This window comes from Phoca vitulina, unplaced genomic scaffold, assembly GCF_004348235.1.
Source record: "Phoca vitulina isolate PV1807 unplaced genomic scaffold, GSC_HSeal_1.0 scaffold43, whole genome shotgun sequence".
Taxonomy (NCBI): domain Eukaryota; kingdom Metazoa; phylum Chordata; class Mammalia; order Carnivora; family Phocidae; genus Phoca; species Phoca vitulina.
In genome coordinates, this window is record NW_022589746.1 from 5,752,575 (window position 1) to 5,769,706 (window position 17,132).

The following is a 17,132-nucleotide window of genomic DNA, read 5'->3' on the forward strand; positions in this document are numbered from 1 at the left end:
TAACTACAAGTATCCTTCATTATATACAGCCCCACTGTATAGCACTTCAAGCTTAGAAAATCAGTAAAGTGGGGAACAAACTTGATCTACAATACCTGAAGATTCAGACTTAGGGAAATCTTCAAGTAATAAAATAGTTCCCCGATTTATCAATTACAAGGGAGGGACTAGCTTCTTGCTGCTGTGGCCAGGGGCTGTGGCAGTAGGGAGCTGGTCCTGAAGCAACCTGCAAGGAGCAGGGTAGTAGGTGAGATGGAGGAACTCATCAATTCAGTGACTATCATCCATTCAACAAACCACTTAATGAGCACCAGTAAGTGTAGGCACTATGCTAGGTGCTGAATCAAATAAAAGAAAAATAAGCGATGGAGCCTTTCATTAGAGAACATGATCAGGAGTAACTGCAGAGAAAGTGATACAAAATCCATATCTTAAAGTTACTCGGCTGAAACAAATGTATCTCTGATGGTAAAACTTAAGAGCATGCTTTTCAATTGATAGTCTAAATAACTCTATCATTTTAATTTTAAAAATCCTCTGTCTAATGCCACTGTTTTGACATTTACCCCTTTATTTCAAAAGCTGGCAGAGCAAAGGCAGGCAAGTTAAAAACCAGAAACAAAATCCATGTTGATAAACCTTTAGGTCTGCTGGTTGAGCAGAGAAAAATAAATGACAATTATTATTATAAAAAAAAAACAACACTGCACTTCTCAATTTAAACATGGTCCACAGAGCTAGGCTTTGGTAAAGTAATCAGATATAAATCTAAGATATTATCTTAAATGCCCCGATACAATATTTGACTTTCATAAACTGCCAAATGTATTCCTGTCACAAAAATCTTTCAGTGAGGTTTGTATTTAACTTAAGAAAATGTTTAAACTAGAAATCAGATTTGCTTTTACAAAAACATTTATAGAACACAAATCTAAGCAACAAAAATTTTAGTAACTAATATTTATTGACCCTCATTTATTTACATGTTATACCTTCTGACAGACACTATCAAGTTAACACAGGGTCCTTTACCCTTGAGGAGCTTATAGGGGAGAAAACAGACAGTAAGTGTGGGTGGGGGGAGGGGTTTTAAATGACAAAAAAATGCACAAGGAATGATATCAGGTTAGATTAGCAAATGGAGTGATTGACTTTCCTTGGGTGAAGGAGGTGATACTTCACAGATGGCTTCCCTTTACAGAGGTGACATGTTAGTAGGGTTCTGAAAACTGAACAGGAGTTTGCCAGGCTAAGTGGGGGAGAACAGGGAAGGGCACTGTAGGTAAAGGTACTGGTATGTGTACAGGTTGAGCAGAAACAAGGTATGTAATTTAATATGGCTACAGCATCAAGTTCAAAGTGGCAAGGGATGCCAAGAGAAGCGATATGAAGGTGGGGCCGGACTGTAAAGGAGGTTCTGTAAGTGAAACTTGACTTTTAGGGTGATAAGAAGCTATTGGGGAGGTTTTAAGCAAAGGGTTGCTTGTTCATTTTGGCATTTTAAACAGAAAGCAGTGGGGACGACTGAAGCTGAGAAACTTTTACACTACACACTGTCATCATAAAGCACTATGTCATAAAACATAAACTCTAGAACAATCCTATTTCATCAATAGTTGTTCATTAGAGTTAGATGGCAGAATTTAATAACTTACCTAAAATACTACATATTGACATTAACTTATTAGTTTCCTGAAAACATTCAGTCCAATTTGCTTGATGGTCAAATATACAGCCTTCACTATCTGCACCATTCACCAATAACTTCTAGGAAGTATCATTAACAAGTACAGTGGTGCAATGTCACTAGTAATATCATGGACATCTTTTTTTGGTACTTATCATTGCTAGACCTAAAGTACCATTTACAGTAATCTAAAACTTTATCTCCTTGATCCATATAAACTCATAGATGCTTTATTTATGATCTAATTAGAACTATCCACCCATTTGTATTAGATATATTTAAGATTCTCTAAATCAAAGAGATATTAATCCTTTTTTGCTGATTATTCTTTTAATAATACTAGATAGAAGATATATTTTATACTTCTCTAGGTATTTCAATAAAATATGCAGATAAAAACACTGTAGGAGGTGACGGCTGGCCACACAATGATGAAAAGCATCACTTTGATGAAAGCAGTGCTGAAAGCAGCACTTTGCTATATTAGGTGGGTATTTCCCTTATTATCTGATAAACCAAAAGCACGGCAAGATTAAGAAACATTTCTGAGGTTACTGAAATAACTATACTTAATATTTTTAATTTCCCAAGACCATATTTCTATTTTAAATAAGCAAGCAAACTACTTGGTTATGATGGATAGCACAAGCACATATTTATTACGAAATATTTCTAATACTAAAAACACTGAAGTGATTGATGACTTTGTGCCAAATCCTAACTCACAGAGGAAACCCAACTGTTACTCTGAATTTTAAGACATCAACTGTTTGTCCTTACCTCTTCTTCACTGCTATTATCCTCCTTTTCTTTTTCATCATCTTCCTCCTCCTCTTCTTCCTCCGCCTCACTGCTAGAACTATCTTCCTTCAGTTCAGTCTTCCAGTTAGCAGGAATAGTTCTACTTTTATGAAACTCAAGGGCCTGATCGAAGGCTGCAGAGAGGACCAAAAACTATGTGAACTGGAGAAATTAAGACAACTGATTTGTCTAATTAAACAAGATAAAAAATTAACCGCTGTGCTAAAAGCACGGACATTTGTTTGCTGTGTGCCAGGCACTGTTCTGTAGCGACTCATTTAAAACCCAGCAGTCCTAAGCATCGGGACCCAATTTATAGATGGCAAACTACTGCTATTAGAAGATGACTTAGGTTCAAACAAATACAAACGAAAAGAGCAGTTTTCTTCTTTTAAACAAAAATTAAACATGCCTAGTATAAACAACTTTAACATAGGTAAATTTCTGATCATTGGTCCAACAAATGACTATTAAACAGCATTATATATCAAGCACAGAGCCATTGTATTGAACACACAATAGCTGAAAATGTACTATAGATATGTTATCCTCATTCCTAATAAAACATGAATTAAAATTATATTAATAATTAGCTTAAACCAAAATTGGTGAGACACAATTATTTTTGTTTTACAATACATGGACATGAACTCTAAGCCACAAATTCTTGGTGATTTTTAACTAGTCTACATAGCATATTATCAGATTTCATGAACTGGGCAATAAGAAAGTTGTCTACAATGCCAAAAATCAAGTAAGAAAGGCAATTACGGCATATTCCTCAATAAAATATAACTATTGTTATACTATGAGAAATGCCAAATCAAAATTACTTTTGATTCCTGTTTCTACCATCCTCAGGAACTAAATATTCTATTTACTAGGCAAAGCAAGTCTATGGTAATTGGCTGATGATCTAGTTCCTTCCCAATCTTAGATTACTGCCCCTGATTATAAGCTAAAAAAGAAAAAGCAGCCCTATAATAGCAAAAGACACACAGATTTACAAAAGTGTAATTCACACAGAACCAAATGGAACTTCAAAGACAGAACTTCAAAAATATGTATTTTTTTAAAAAGCAAAAGAAAGTCTGATCTTCAAAAACACTTCAGCAGTTTTTAAATTAACCATAAATTATTCCAAGATTATCCTTACCTTGTTTTAATATAGCATCAGGCTTTGGTGCAGTGTCACTAGTAATTTCATGGACATCCTTTCTTGGCACTGAAGTACTACATTATTTTTTTTTTTTATTTTAAAGAAAAAAAAAGCCACAAAAACACAACAGAGATTAAGAGTCCAATTACACACCACAGAAAGATACTGAAAATATGGAAACATTAACATTTACAATGAAAGTGACTGCAGAGTGTTGCAATTCCCAAATGAAATGCTAGGCAGGATATTAAAATATGTAATCATCTACAGAACGACCCCTCCTTGAGAGATGTTTTACGAGGTATTCTCAAATATCAAAGAGTCCCCGGCTAAATGCAATAAGGAAAATATTGATCCTGCTATCCAAAATAATAATAAATGAAAATATTTGGAGAGCAGGATCAATCCAATAAAAAAGAAGTCAAATAGTAAGAATTTGCCATTATCTTGGGATAATCACAAGAGATTACTAAATTTAAGACTGGAAGAAAATGTACTTGTTTATAATATAAATGTTCTTCTAATAACTGTTTTTAAACTGGATTCTAGGCTCACAAGCAAACTTCTAATATATAATTTAAGATCCTTCATGGAACTCTCCAACCATAGGGAGGGGGTCAGATGCAAGCAACTGGGAGAGTTTCTATCATATATATCACACATACCTCCTATTTTACAATAATAAATCATTGTTCTACATCATTCAGCTCTTCTGCATTTGGCTTACATCAATCAATCTACAAAAGCCTGAAAACTATTCCAAATACATTTTTCAACCTGCCTATTTTTTTAACTTTTTATTTTAAAAATTTCAAATACATACAAAAGGAAATAGAATAGCGCAATGAACCACCACATACCCATTACCCAACTACAATAATCATGAACTCATAGTCACTGTTTCATTTATATCCCTATACTTCCCTCGTGGATTATTTTACAGCAAATCCCAGATACTATATAATTTGATTTATAATATACTTCATTATGAAGGTTTGAAAGAAGTCTTTTTAAAAATCATAACAAATACCATTACTACACGTTTAAAAATTAACAGTAATTTCTTACTATCATCAAACCAGTATTCAATTTCAGTGTTCAAATTTCTGATTATCTCAGTTTTGTTAAAGTGGATTTCATAGATTGTTTTTAAAAATCACTTTTCAGAACCTGAAAACCCAAACACCAATCTTAAAACATGATGATCATTTTAAGGTATAGACACGGAATAAGGCAAAGTATAAAATATATGACTTTTCTAGTCGCACAATTCTAAAAAACAAAACAAAACAAAAAAAACCCATAGAAATCCGTAACTCAGTTCCAAAAAAGTTCTATAGGAAAAATCACTTAACACTTAACATACATTTATAGTAATCCATTTTAACCCTTAGAACTGCAGAAGTCAAATGTTATACAACAGGTATCAGTATAACCATTGGACAGAACTAAAAATATTAGAGCCCAATTAAACATTCCAGAATAATAAACACATCAATAAATATAGCAATCAAGTATTATAGTAGATAGATCTAAATTTGCCTCAACAAATCACCAGCTACTATACAGGCAAATATCAACTAGGTAATACTGAGGGTCTAGAAACTCTGGGAGTTTTAAAAAAAAAAAACCAAAATGAACAAGGAAAGCAGACTATAAGATCACTTAAATGATAATATGAAAAAGATCATACTTTGTTTAAAACATTCTGTATGATGAAAAGTAAAAGCATAAGTCATTAGAAAAAACTAATTTATCATTTATCTTCCTAACATGGAAAAACAGCATACTTTTCATCCCTAGTGAATCATACTTACAATTTGCCATCTTTGAAAGATCGAACAAGAATATTGTCTTTTTTCACAGCAATTTCATCACTACAATCAGGACAAACCACCTTTAAAAAAAAGTGTAAAACCATTAGAACTAAAAGCAAAATTTACAGATATTTACATAAATATCAACTATTTAAATCCTTTCAAAAAACAGTTTCAGCTTAAAGTTTAAAAACTAATTTTAGTTTGTAGGGTAAACAGCTACACACATGTGGGAATACACACAAGTAATTTTAATTTTACATCCTCTATCCTTCCAGCTCTCTGGATTCCCCACACGGTTTTTGGCACAGGCTTGTGTTGAAAGCAGAAGCACGGCCATGCCCAGACTGACGCTGTGGACCAAGTTCTCGTCAGAAATAGAACACCGGCATGAAAGTGGAGGCTGGGGTGGAAAACGGAGGTAAAGCCCGAGCCTTAACAGAGGGTGTGCAGCACGGCTAGGAAAACAGCGGGAACCAAAACGGGAGCCAGTATCAGAACCTCAATCAGAGCAGTCTCGATCTTAAAAAAGATACAGATGAGGTTCTACTTATTATTTACATTTAAATATGTATAACAGGCACCAAAATTTCTTCATAATACTACCCACTCTAAAAAGTAAACATTTTTAAAAAGACATGCAGGCTGTGTAGGACTGATCACTCCCCAAGAGAGGACTTAGCTGGAGCTGCCTCAGCTGCTATTTAAAGTGAGGTCAAAGTGGGCCTTCCCAAAGGCTAATGCAAGACACCTATAAATTTTTAGTATTTCAATTCCAAGACAGCCCACTCTGTACACCAAGAACAAGTTAAAAGAATAGTTATATTTCTAAATGAAAAATGAGCTAAGTAAGTATGACAGGTTTGTCCTAAGGATGGGCTTATCGGCTCTGAAAAATGACACAACAGTACATAAAGGCACATACTCTCACCACAGGTCAGAAAGGAGCTAGAAACAGGTTAGTTCTAATTCAGTCTTTAAGAAGTTAGTTAACATTTTCCATAACTGCAACTGCATTGCACTAAGCATTCTTTAAATGTTGATGGCATTCTGAATGAACTCCCTGATGAAAGTCTTTTATACATTATTAACATCGAGGGAAACTTCCCTGTCATGCCAAAAAAAGTCTGAAGTAAATACTAAGCATTTGCTCATATACTCATCTTGTGACTCTACAGATACTGACTGCCACCTCGAGGTACTGTACTAGATGCCGGAGAAAAAGAGACCAAGTCAGTCACTGCTCCTCCCCACATGGAGCTTGCACCCTATAGAAGACAAGCACTGAACAAGTAAGTGCACGTGTATTTAACTGCTACTACGTTAAGTCCTTATCTAGGTAATCAGGGACCACTTTCCTGAAGACCCAACATTTAAGCTCAGCTTTTAAGACTGAGTAGAAGGGGCACCTGGGTGGCTCAGTCGGTTAAGTGTCTGCCTTCAGCTCAGGTCATGATCCCAGGGTCCTGGGATCGAGCCCCACATCGGGCTCCTTGCTCGGCAGGAAGCCTGCTTCTCCCTCTCCCGCTGCCCCTGCTTGTGTTCCCTCTCTGTCTCTCTGTCAAATAAATAAATAAAAATCTTAAAAAAAAAAAAAAAAAAAAAGACTGAGTAGGAAATGGCCTGACAAACAATGTGCCTAGATGCACGTGTGTGTCGTATAAGGGGTGCGCTGCAAGCAATGGGAACAAATAACGGGAAGGGCCAGAGACAGCAGGCACTGGAACCTGCCCCAGAGAGCAAAAGAAGGTCAGTGTGGCTAACTTTCTGCCTGGACTGATTAAGAGAGATAAGAAGGGTTCAGGTTTTTCCAGTCTTTTAGGTCATGTTAATTCTTAGGGATAAAATCTAAAATCTTTAAGGAAAGGCTCTGAAGCAGGGTAATGTTATACTAGATTTGCCTTTTAAAAATTACTTTGAGGGGCGCCTGGGTGGCTCAGTCGTTAAGCATCCGCCTTCAGCTCAGGTCATGATCCCAGGGTCCTGGGATCCAGCCCCGCCTCGGTTTCCCTGCTCCGCGGGAAGCCTGCTTCTCCCTCTCCCACTCCCCCTGCTTGTGTTCCTGCTCTCGCTATGTCTCTCTCTGTCAAATAAATAAATAAAATCTTTTTTAAAAAATTAAATTAAAATTACTTTGAAAAAATGAAAATAAAAAAATTAAAATTACTTTGGGGATGCCTGGCTGGCTCAGTCAGAAGAGCATATGACCCTTGACCTTAGGGTCTTGAATTCAAGCCCCACATGGGGGGTAGAGATTTTAAATAAATAAAACTTAAAAAAAAAAAAGAATAAAATAAAATTACTTCGGCTGTTTTTAAGAAAATGGGCTAGAGAAGGGCAAGAGTTGAAAGAGATGAAGCCACCACAATCACCCAGGTGAGAGAGGTGGTGGTGACTCGGATGGAGAGTGGTGGCAATGGCATATTAAAGGAAAGAGAATATTAGAGGTAATTAGGGAAGTGAAGAGATGAGTGAGCAGAGGATGCTCAGGTTTTTGTCTTGTGCAAATGATGTCATTCACTGTGAGATGAAACACTGGAGGAGGGCCAAGTTTGGGAAGGAGGGAGGAAAGAATACATTTAGTTTTAAACTTATTAAGTGTTGAGATGGCTGAAGGACAGCCAAATGGAGATACTAAACAGATACCCAAGTCCGGAGCTCAATGGAAGTCTGAACTGTTAAGATATAAACTTGGGAGTCAACAGCCTAAATACCAGGGGCTTAAACTTGGGTCTAAAACTGTGAACAAAATCTACCTTTTTCTTTTTTTCTCATGGGTTTGGCAGTCCGCCACTCTACCACTGAGCTATCGAAGGACTCACACTTTCTCATGGGTTTCAAAAACTACACATATGGTAGCTTTGGCCAGTGCTGCTGCTGATGTGTTAAGTGGTTCGCTTTCCATTCTGCCACAGGAATGATAATCCATATTTCATCCTGTTCACTCATGTGTGTGATTTTCTTGGTCCCTAAGGCATTTCAGTTTGTTAACTCTGCAACTGATGCTATAAAAGGGGATGAGATCACCCTAAAGAGAATACAGAGTGATATATTCTGAACCTTGCACGGCAACATTTAAAGGCTGGTTAGAGGAGAAACAGTGAAGGAAAATGAAAAGGAAGACTGCGTGAGTCATGGAAGCTAAGATTTCCTTCTGTTAAAATGGGGTGAATACCCCGTATTTTTCAGTCTCAGGATTCAATGCGACTACTTATGTGACCAGCTTCATACAGTGCCTGGACATGGTAGGTGCTCAACACATGGGGGCTACTTACAGGTCCTAGGAGTACAACTGTTTCCTAACACAGTGATGTTACTAAACACTTGTAAAATTTACTCAATTTATAAAAACTAATTTTAAAAATTGAAACCCAAATACTATTTATGTGATTATGTTGACTGTTCGATCGAGAACACAAGTTCACACTCTAATTGACAAAAATTATTCATAACTGTCCAAAAGATCTCAATTTGGGGGGGGGAGGATCTCTAAGATTCTTTAAATAATACTGTGATGGTTCCTACACCAATTACTGACAATTCAACATCATAAATCCTTAAATATTTTCCTTATCATCAAGGAAACTATTTAGAAACTATGGGCGAGAGAATCTTAATACTGAATATACTAACAGTGAAAAATTAATATTCCTGTTATTTTAGAAAAAGACACACAAAACTGTTTTTTAAAACATGTTTTCAAAAGAAATTCTTACAAAGAATCTTAGTGCTTTAGGAAAAAAGAAATGATCATATACACTGACATTTGTTTTCAGCTCACCATTAACCAAGTTACTTAACCTTTCCAATAATCAGTCTCCTGATCTCTAAGTGAGGATAAATAATATTACCTGCCTCACAGTCCTTGTAAAGGTCTTAACAGTCCTTGCAGATAGCAGGCATCCAATAACTATTAGGCTGGATAGATGGGTATATGCAGAGGTATGAAGGTATCATAAAGTATTTATATTTATTAAAACAAATAATTGCCCTCTTTAGTTTTAATTGTAAGATACAATATAAGTTTTAATTATAAGAGCTAGCCATTTATTGGGCAATTACTTGGTGCAAAACACTGAACTGATAAGTATTCAGGATAAAGAACACAAATCATGTTCACTGAAAAGAACGATAAATAGACATCATTTGCAGACAACAGTAGAAAAAGATTCTCTTCTTCTGCAGTCTTTTGCATGATGAATTTAGAAGTTTTAAAAGTTTGCATTATGAATCTTCTACCCAAAATAGAGAGAGCAGTATAATGAACTCCCACATACCTACCCTCTAAAATTACCATAATTTTGCCTTTCTTGGATGACTTAAAAGAATTCTTGGTACTCAAAGACAATTTTGAAAGTAATCTTTGTGTAAACTAAATGACACTAAAACCATTTCCCTACTCTGTACCTATGAAAAACACTAGTAAGATTATCAATTGTTTTCTTCATGAACCTAAATAGTTGAATTTTAAACTCCTTTATACTGAAGTTACTCACCAATGCAGGAAACCATAGTGCTTTCTTTTTATCCAAACTAACGTAATCTACACATACAACTTTTCCTAGTAGTTCATCGATCTGTTTCCTATCATCCTCATCTTCATCACTGGAGGATGAAGACGACTCTTCCTCTGGTCTAGGGAAAGAAAAAAATAAGATATTTCCATTTATCTTCACAAAGAATGAGCATACCAAGTTGATAAATATAGGTAGTCTAGAAATCTTACCTCATTTTCTAAAACCTACAGAATGGCAAATTTAAATTTTTAAACAATTTTCTAAATTTCTAAAGAATAACAAAAAGGGTTATCATTAGAAGGAAGCACATCATTTTCCTAAACATCCTTTGCGTTTATTTAGTGCTACTCTAAAAGGTTAAGGGGGGAGAACAGAACAGAGTAACAATGGTCCCCAAATTCTCAAAAAGCTGAAGGCCCCATACGAAACATCCCAGTACTACACTAAAATGTATTAGATCCAACTCTCAGATTAAGGAAGTTCTAAAGATAGTAATTTTATACTCCCAGTACAAAGCTAATTTTAAAAAGGGGAAGAAAGGTCTTTATTTATTGGGGCTTAGGGTGGGAGAGAAGACAATCTGATAAGAGATCACCAATGCTATCCTTAATATCAAATATACACAAACCAGGAATTGATAAAATGTACAATACTGTTATTTTGTATTATGTTAGAAATTCCTTTCAGTTTACATTGTATATTGGACTAATAAATTAGAAAGAAGTTCACTGTCAGCAGAAAAAGGAACTATCTAAAACCATCCATTTGTTAGACAAAAGCACAGCAAAAAGTAAAACTAAAAAGGAAAAAAAAAAAAACATAAAACAAACAAAAATACAGCTCTGAATCTGGTTCCAAGAAAGCCCACAATCAGTGTTAAAGAAAGATTCTAACAAGTGAGTGCTCAAAACGCACAGAGTAAGCGAAGACACTAAGAAATGAATAGACTACAATGTACGTTCTTTTTTACAAATTAAATAGAAGAATGGTTAGTATTAATTACCTATAGGGATGAAAACATTTTTGAGATAGTTGGCAATGACCAAGTTCACTGACAAAAAATGTAAACTGACAGATTATTTTAAAACCTTAAACATGATTTAACTATTTGGTTGACTGGGACAAATCTAATATACTCTAAAATTTGTCTTGATGCCTTTCCAAAGGGATGGCAACATAATGTCACTCCTTTATATATTTCAACATAATTATAAAAAAAGCAAAAACTACTATAATAATACTAAACATTTTAGAGTGATATGGGAAATATCACTATTTGATTTCAATGATCAAGGGACTTAAAAATTGTCCCCTGGTAAAAACAAAGCAAATTTTCAAGTTTGCTGCTGAGAACTACTGTATTTCAAATGGCACTTAAAGCAATTTAAAGTAGGGACATGGAAAGTAAGTAGGAGGTAGGAAAAACAAATATACCTTCATATTAGCAAAGCATAAAACCTTAAAAATAGGCACACAGCTTGGGACAGTAATGAAAGACCTCCCAAGTCTGAGTTCTAATTGATTAGAAGTGTTTCTCAAGGGCAATGACTTTTATCTCTTCACTTTCTAATGACTATGGAAGACATCCAACCTTAAAACCATAATTACTGCTTTTCTAAAGCAGCCATAAAAAACTTATTCAGCTAGGATTTAATGGACACTCTTCATGTCATTATCATTAGCAAGATAGAAAGTCCCAATATCACGGATAACATGTATCAAATCTGTAAAACAGAGAGAGAGAAAACTGGGCTTTATTTGCCTAACAAAGTCATCTGCATCTTTATGAAGATTCTCATTTCTTTCTTAAGACTTAACAAGTGTGAAGACTTCAGACATCAGAAAGTGACATATAAAAAAAAAGTGACTGCCTACATAAAACACCTATCCACCTTTCATATTAAATGTCCAAGTTCCACTCTAAAACCATTGCCCATTTACAGACTAGATTTCCTGTCCACCCCCAACCCCGACCCTGGCAACTGAAGACTTTGTTCCAAGAGCACTCATTTCTCCTGTATCAATTTTTCTGCCTCTACTACATTGAGTCCCATCAGCATACTGTTATTTCCATCAATATGCTATTATTTCTCCCACTTAAAAAAAGAATCCCTTGACCTCACCTTCTCCACCAGCTACTGCCACCTCGTTTCTCTACTCCCCTTTGCAGCCAAACAGCTTGGAATGTTCTACTCCTTGACATCTGGAAACGTTTTGACTCCTCTAAGTCTCTGTTCAAATGTCATTTCAGTTAGGTGACCCTGACCATCTCATTCAAATTTACAACCTGCCTGCCCCAATCTCTCCTCACTTTTATTCTTTACCCACAGCATTTACAAATCCATCATACTATATAATCTACTTAGTTCTTTCTTACGTTTTCTCTTTATTGCCCATCTCCCCTATATGAGAGAATATAAGCTCTAAGGGCAGAGATTTTATCAATGCCTGTTTTATTCACTGATATATCCCAAGTACCTGAACAGTGCTTGGCACAAGCACAGATATTCAATAAATATTTGTTGAGTAAATAAATGAACTGAATAGATTTATTTCTTTCTACGATGGTTATTTTAAATTTTATTTTTCCTGAAATCACAAAATGTATACAAGCAGTATAAAGTACACAACCAGTTAAAACCACACCACTATATATACCTAAGGCTCCTTTAACTTTTCCTCTTGGAGGAGTTTAGCCAAGAAATAATTTATACAAGACACTCAATAAACTGGTGAACTAAAATAAATGAGCATCAAAAATATTTTAAGGGGTGCCTGTGTGGCTCAGTCGGTGAAGCATCTGCCTTCGGCTCAGGTCATGATCCCGGGGTCTTGGGATCGAGCCCCACTTTGGGCTCCCTGCTCAGCAGGGGAATCTGCTTCTCCTTCTCCCTCTGCCCCTCCCCCTGCTGTGTGTTCACGCACTTCCTCTCAAATAAATAAAAATAAAATGTAAAAATAATAAACAATAATTTTAAAAAATATTTTAAGGGAGCAAATACAGAGCAAGCAGAGAACCTACTTGGTTTTATTCCCCTCTGACAGCGTTGCTGCTTCAGTGGTAAGGTGGTATTTGTTTACAGAGCCAGAACAAAATAATGCACTGTTTGTGACATAACATCTGATGCTGCCACTGGAAACAAAGCTAACTACTCGGGAATGTTTACCACCACAGACTAATAGCTAATTATTTAAGGGGACTGCACATCACTATTAATTGTAAATTAATTGTAAATTAAGTAGGAAGAACTTTAGACAAGACGTGTGCCAAAGAACAGCAAATGACAAGATGCAAACAGGAAACTGACTTCAATCATCCTTATAATTTCAGGCAAGTAACTCAGTTTCAAATTTTGTACACTAAATTAAAAAACCTGTATTAGTAAGTATGAGAAAGTCTAACAAGGTACAGCTCCTTAGAAATATGGACATGTATATACTTACCAATAAAAGGGTTTTATTTTTTCCCCAATTTTTAATCAAGAAGGAAACTAGAATCAAATTCTCATCTCAAAATAAAACAGCAAACAATAAAAAAAAATCTTCTAGAATTAGTGGTACTGGTTACATAATCTGTGAATATACTAAAAACACTGCAAACTATACACTTTAAAAGGGTGAATTTTGTTATGTTAATTATATCTCAATGAAAAAAAATTTTTTAAAGATCTGCAGACCTATAAACGCCAGATACACATCACTACTTTACTGGGTAAACTTAGTACTGTCAATAGGTAAAATCCCTCCCCACAAATAATCACTATCAAGAACCATTATAAGCTTTCTTATGCTTTATTCTTTTTCTGAAGGAGAAAAAAAATAACAGCAAGCAGACTGATTTCTACTGTAGCAGCTGCATATACACTTTTGCCAGGTTATTGGAAAACACTTTTGAGAGGTGAGGGTACACAAATGTTTCTATAATTTCAGGTATTCTATTCTTTAGGCAGAATCAAACAAAACATCTGTATATGATGGTTAAATTATAAGGGCAAAATTCAATCAACTTATACACTGAATGATCAGTAACTTTAAAAAATTAAAAGAGAATGATAATCTTAAGAAAATAACTTCAACATATTAGAATTAACTAATTAAAGGTAGAATATAAATAAAACTCAATTGAAGGAAGGTGTCAAAAATAATTTTTGAATAGCTGGAGGCAGATTAACTGGTATGTGGATTAACAGTTGTTAAAAGAAAATAAAAGTAGTGATATACTCATTAACAATAGAGTCTGGGGAATCCTGGGAAGAGATAACCTTATTTATCTCTGTACAAAATTAAATTTTAAATGACAATCAGAGAATCAAAATGAAGACTTTTTTAGTTGAGTAATGGAAGAGGAAATGAAGGTCAGATAAATGACCTTAAGGTCCAGGTCCAAGACTTTGTTGTAGAAAATCACTCAGAGAGGGGTGAAAGAACTTTGAGGAATTGTAATTAAGGAGAAGGGAATTTCCAACTGTGGTACTTGCCTGTGGTGTCTACATACTATGATGTTAAGATCTCTTGGCAATGAGAATGACCACCATAGTGAGGGGGAAGGAAGAGCAAGTAAAACAAGATTACAAATGAGAGGGGCTTCGTTTCCTACAATAGTTAATTCTCAACCTCTGATCTGCCTTCCTACTTTGCACATATGCTATACAATCCCAACAGCAAATCTTTCATTATACAGAGATTCTCAACAGGAAAATCACTAACTTAGAATGTTTGCGGGAGTCTTTAGAAAGCAAAGATCAACTTGCTCAGTGACAAATGCATGCTTTAGTCTCATCTAAAAGGGAGACCTCAACTTATAGATTTTTTAATACATCATAATTCTGGGTCATTTTTGAAGATCACTCTAGGTGATAATCTATAAATTATCTTACTTTAAATTTATTTTTACACGTGTAGATGACAGTTGAAGAAAGATAAAACATGTCTAAATGTTAGATGCAGTATTTTTAAAAAGAATTTTTGGTAGACACAAAAACTTTTTCCTACAATATGCATATAACATAATATGGAAATGTTCTAAAAAATTCAAATAATATAGCCCAAAACAGTTCCACTTATCAGACATAAACACTGTAAGCAGAATTTTTATATACTCACATATAAACACATTTTTATGAATGAAGTCACGTCACATACTGGTATTTCATGAAAATTTTTGCATTCAATATATGATGTTTGATATCTAGTATTTACACAGTGTTTCCTATATAAATACTTTAAGGATATGAATTCATTTAATCTTCGCAACAACTCTGAGAGATAGGTTATACTATTATCTCAATTTTACAGATGAGAAAATTGAGGCATGAAAACTAAGTAATCTGCCCAGGGTTATATAGCAAGGAAGTGGCAGAGAGAGTTATTCACACCCAGGCCACCTGGCTCCACAGTTCACACTCTTAACAATCAAGCCACACTGCCACTCTCGAAAGCTAGAGAAGCAGAAATCTTCACTAATGAAATAATTTTACATTAAATACACCCCACCTCACTATTCTGACATCACCAATCATAATTAGAAGTTGACTACAGAACTATGGAAGACTCTAATGAGCAATGGTAGGTAAAATTTTAATACATAATTGAAATCATTAATTTTCAAAGAGACAGCAAAAGGTTTATCTTGTAAGTGCTTCAGTGAATATTCTACGGCAAGAAAATATCCCTCTGGAAAAACTGGTAACATTATTAGATCACAGTAGCATCAAATAATCACAACACGATTCCTTCATATGAATAATGCTATCATACATTTTTCATTTATTTTTCTTTCTGGATAGAACAAGTCATATGCAGAAGAGTAAATAATTGTTATACCCTGAATACCCTAAAGATAATCAAGTCATCAGCAAGCTAAATGACAAGTGAGAGAAATTATTCACTTAGTAATTAACTGAAAAACATCTTCTAAAAATTTCAGAGAGTTAAAAAAAAAAATGCATGGTCTGAATCACAAGTATAGTAGGAAAATATTAATATGAAATATTTTTTCAATGCAAGGATTAGTCTTTTAATTTCCTCCCTCAAAGGAGTCATTATTTATTTACTGTTAGAACTAATTTAGGAAGTAACTGAAGTACTACTCTATCTAAATAAGAGTCAATCAGTTGAATGGGAAAAGGCCCATAGAGCATGGGTGAGTTCAAGTCCTTGTCCTTTCCTTCCTGTGTTCCTTGGATTACTTACTGTCCCTGAGCCCAATTCCCCCAGTTTTTAGTATGGGTAAAAATAATACCTATCTTCATGAGTTTGCTCTAAGGCTAAAAGTAAGCAATATGAGAGATAGCGCTTACCCAATTTCTATCTTCAAAGCTCAGCCACAATTAGATTTAATATGTGATTCTAAATACTGAATGAAAGCATTCACTTACACTAAAGATTTCAACTCAACATTTATTTTTAACAGCCATTCTGACAATATTTGGGCTTAGACATGTTAAAATTTTTTCAATTTTATCCAAGTGAAATGTTCAAAATTGTTTTTAAAATAACCTCCAATGGAATACATTAAAATCCCACCCCTTCCCATTTTCTTTGCCTCCTATGGAGGCAACTATGTTTTTAACTGTTTCAGCTATTTCTTTGATAGTTACTACCTTATCTCTAAATAAAAGTCTTATACTAATTTATACATTGTATACATTATTCTGTTGAATTCCTATTGTTACTAGGACTTAATTTTATATTTAAGCCACCTCCTCTCCCTCCATCTTACTAAGTTTTCCTTTCTGATGTAATTTTCAGGGTGAGTTACTTAATGCCTTTGCTATTTTTTCTCTATTTGTTATCATATTATCTTTAATTTCCCCCCAATGTTCCATTATATTAGGTAACTGAGTCCACCTTTTTAATAGAGACTTTCATTCTTCCACTCTGCATTCTATTGGCTACCATTATCTAGTATTACAATGGAGAAGTCTGATGCTATTCTGCTCCCCAGTCCTTCGCAATAAATTATTTTTCTTTCTGTAACTGTTTGAAAATTGTTTCTTTATCTCTGATGACCCTATGATCCTGTGATCCTTTTTAATTTAGGGCCTTCTGGAGCCTAAGCATGGCCCATTAAAAGTAATTTGTTAAATAGGTAGAATATATGTCACAACTGTAGGACATGAAAATAAGGAAGACGGTTTCTGTCAAGGAGA

At 34.7% G+C, this 17,132-nt stretch overlaps 1 protein-coding gene across 3 annotated transcripts in view; it reads right to left on the bottom strand.

The window, feature by feature from the left end:
* Positions 1-17,132, bottom strand: part of ARID4B (AT-rich interaction domain 4B) — a 144,411-nt gene that overhangs the window by 49,669 nt on the left and 77,610 nt on the right. For all 3 annotated transcript variants that reach the window (XM_032430409.1, XM_032430410.1, XM_032430408.1), the window contains exons 8-11: positions 9,961-10,099; positions 5,465-5,544; positions 3,645-3,721; positions 2,468-2,622 (exon numbers count right to left, since the gene is read on the bottom strand). In XM_032430409.1, the coding sequence (XP_032286300.1) occupies positions 2,468-2,622; positions 3,645-3,721; positions 5,465-5,544; positions 9,961-10,099 (451 nt within the window). The remainder of the gene's footprint in view (positions 1-2,467; positions 2,623-3,644; positions 3,722-5,464; positions 5,545-9,960; positions 10,100-17,132) is intronic.